The sequence below is a fragment of the Aphanomyces astaci genome (assembly GCF_000520075.1).
Source record: "Aphanomyces astaci strain APO3 unplaced genomic scaffold supercont1.5, whole genome shotgun sequence".
NCBI classification, from domain to species: domain Eukaryota; phylum Oomycota; class Saprolegniomycetes; order Saprolegniales; family Verrucalvaceae; genus Aphanomyces; species Aphanomyces astaci.
Window position 1 is genome coordinate 1 of NW_009798268.1, and position 3538 is coordinate 3538.

The window sequence follows — 3538 nt, forward strand, 5'->3', positions numbered from 1 at the left end:
CAACATCACGGTGAAGGTACTTTTGTGTGTGGAAATTTACAGCGTTCTTAATCGAGCTCACTAAAGAGTGACTCGACTGACGAAAAGTCTCCTTCCGCTACGCGCCACATCTTGCGCAGTTGACCCTTGACGTTAGAAACGTTTGAGACACCGTATTACTTTTCCACTTCAGCCCAAATCATAAAGATCGGCTCATTGTCCGAATAGGAGTCCTTCATATGTTGGACAAAACTATCCGGAAGAACTCGACAAAGTTGTGATTTTCTTTTCTTGTAGTACGCGATAATGCGCGTGCCACTTTTGGTTTTTTTCATTTGTTTCCAGCGAAATGTCACTACTTTGAATGTCACCTTTCAGCCAGTTTTCGAATTTAACTGTAGGTTCCGGTTGTTTTTCATCCTTAGATGAGAGCCATGTACCGTGAATTTGAACAGTTAACTCCTTCAGATGTGCGACGAACTTCGCCGACCACACGCGAAACTGGTTTTTCGTTCCATTAAAGACTAAAAGCGAGATGCCGTACTCTTTCATATCCGCAGCCATCCCAAGCTAACTTGAAATGTTGGATATTGACTATGAGGTTTTGGGGAGCTACTGTTATTACTAATTTATTTAGTACTCTTGCTTTAAAGTATCAACCTTTGATACTCGTTAGTCTACCCTTGCACTACAGCTATCCACACAATAGATGAGCTCAGTTCGGAGTAAATGTTAGAGTGAGGAAGCTCAAACCGCCGATCATCCTAGCCCATAAACATGCAACCCTGCCACACTGCTACACTTCAACGTGCGTGCTTGCCATCACAACGAAGTCGATACCCACGAGAGCACAGAGCAGTGAATAGCTCTTCGATGCTCCGACTTGGTGTCGGCATCGTGTTGATGATTTTTTCGTGATCATCCCGTTGCGCCATGAGCACTTCGAGTGGCGAAAGCGTCCCAATGGATTCAACCTCTTCACCCACAGGCTCGACCATGATGGCCATGAGCGTCCGGGTCGTTGCCGAGAAGATGTCCGTCCAAGACGATGGGTTGAAGACATCGCAAATTTTTCGACAAATTTGGGAGGATGTCCTAATCGGATGTGCCACTCATGAAGCAAATCACATGCCTCGACTTTACTCACATTGCGTTGATAAGGTGCACTTTTAATTGCATTACAGTGTACCTGACGCTCCTTTAACGTGTACTACTCCGTGTCTTTTAATAATGTACATTTGACGAAATTTGACATATCACGGTGACCTCTGTGCCAAATCGCGAAATTCGATTGGCTACCGAAAGCTTGCGTTCGCTCTGATCCTGCTATTATTTTAATGAAGCGATTCGTTCATAAATGACAGAAAAACAACCACTGAAAGTAGTCGCACCCACCTTGATCTGTTCAGCAGAAGTTTCCGCCAATTAAATGGATGTAGCGTGCCATATTCAGCGTTTGATTGGTAGATATCCACCAATTACATCGATGCATTAGGATGAAACACTTGGTTATGCTTTGATTGACAGAATATATTTGTTACGTGGCTCTCATTGGCCAAACCAAATATACATTGTATTAAAACTCACCCATATGTGACAAATGTACACTATAAAAAGACACGGAGTGGTAGGTCTTAATATAATACGCTCCGTTAATTTCAGTACAGCTCCTACAAACTGTAGGACATTGTTCAGAAACACGTATTTACATTGACCACACAGACTCTCAATTATCATATAACCACTACGTTTTAACGCGTGTTCGGATAATATATTCGAACGTGCTCATCGCACATACGCAACGTTCTCAAACTGATAATTCCTGGAAATTCAAGCCACAACTCAATTGAATCCACATGAGAATTTTTCAGTTTAGACCCTTCAGCGAATCTAAAAACAAGACTAGAGTCCAGAACCATCCGCGAGAATGAGTTCAGTTGACCAGTCAAGTGGTAATCGCAGCCGCCATCAAGCGCCCATTCGTTACTAGACATAGTCCGTTCAGTTGAGAGATGCGCATATTCGTTGGTCAATTGCCTTCGTCAATTGCTACACCTGTGTTATCATTTAAGAGATGTGCCACCCCAGCCAAAAATCAAGTCGTCGCTTCCCAAGCACTCAAGAAGGCCGCGGTAGCGGTAGCGAACGCTGCAGTTGCCGAACGAACTGCCCTACTGGCTAGCCGCCAACGACGCTGTAGCCGCTGCATCCCCTGGAGCCACTCCTGCTGCAAAGTTGCGACGTGCTCGCCTGGCCCAAATTGCCCGAGCTGCACAAAGGGCGGACATAGCCGCAACTCTGGCTTCCATTCAAGTCCACGATGTAGCTTCACGCGCCAAAATCAGCGCCGACATGGCCTCCGCAGCCGTAGTCGCCGCCAATGCTCCCGCGACCCCCGATTCATCTACCCCGACTGACCAACGTTCCAAGCCCACCGGCTACACTATCGTCTCGTTCATCAAGCGCCGCCGGGCCCACAACGACCCAGAATTCACATACGTCGCCAAAGTACGCACCGACCAAGGAGCCATAGCCACACACCTGTTCCTCGAATCCGAGCTGCCCAACCGTGCGGAAACCGTTTCCATATTCGAGGCATATGACGCATACTGCAACACCTCCCCTCCCCCTTTCCCGACCACGTACTCCGCGTGGCTCAAGAGCCAAACCCACAGACGCCTTCCTGCATCAGCCAGCCCAACGAAACAATGCCTTCCTGAAGCCATGCGCATCGCCGCCGTGAAGCTCGCGGCTACGCTCAACTTTAGCGATGGAGATTTCGTCGACTTCAAGAAATCTCAGATAATTGAAGGAACATGGGGCGTTCCGCTCAATGCGATTCGCACCTTCCTTTACCACCTTGCTGGTTTTGGCCTCAAACTCGACCGCGCAGCCTTGAAGATCAACCATGTCGGTCACGCTTCGGGCACGGTCCAAGACAACCTCCGACGTGTTCTCCCTTCCCTCCAGACCCACGCACTCGTGATCCTGGCGGATGAAACACTCTCCCACGCCATGTTGCCTCCCCCTCAACGAATGGCCCCACCCTCACGGACGCCAGCGGGATCTACTCCATTGAAGAAACCACTGGCTTCAACCAAGTGATCTACATCCTTACCCTGGTACTCCAACCCCCATCACTCTCCAAGGGCGCCAAAAAAGCCCGAAAGAGGTCGGCCAACCAAGATGCCATGACTGCCTCCAAGTAGATACTAGTTAATTGCTCTAGTAGGTAAAAGAGGAAAAGAAATAGTAGTAAAGCCTAGTAGATATTAGTTAATCGCTCTAGTAGGTTGTTGGCATAGTAACTCACCCCATTAAGTTTAATGTACACTTCTCACCCAGCCAAACTCCCCACGCCAGCCGCCTCGAAAACGCGACCGACGCCGATCCAGGCCTGACCGCCGATGAAGAAAGCGTCCGCTGCCATGCTGCGACCATGGCCCCCAAGTTTGGGGCCATCCGCGACAAAATGGCGTCACCAGGCCGCTCCAAACGCGAAAAATGGCCCCCTCAGCCCAACACAGTGTTAATGACGACCGCCGCCCCGAAAACGTGA

General features: G+C 48.8%; 1 protein-coding gene across 1 annotated transcript; it reads left to right on the forward strand.

Annotated features, from left to right (window-relative positions):
- Window positions 1-912: 912 nt before the first annotated feature.
- On the forward strand, window positions 913-3538 carry H257_02796 (hypothetical protein; the record flags this gene model as incomplete). The annotated part of the gene is made up of 4 exons (XM_009826596.1): window positions 913-1017; window positions 2122-2996; window positions 3041-3184; window positions 3325-3538. 4 exons carry the CDS (start codon window positions 913-915, stop codon window positions 3536-3538), a joined length of 1338 nt encoding a protein of 445 aa, XP_009824898.1.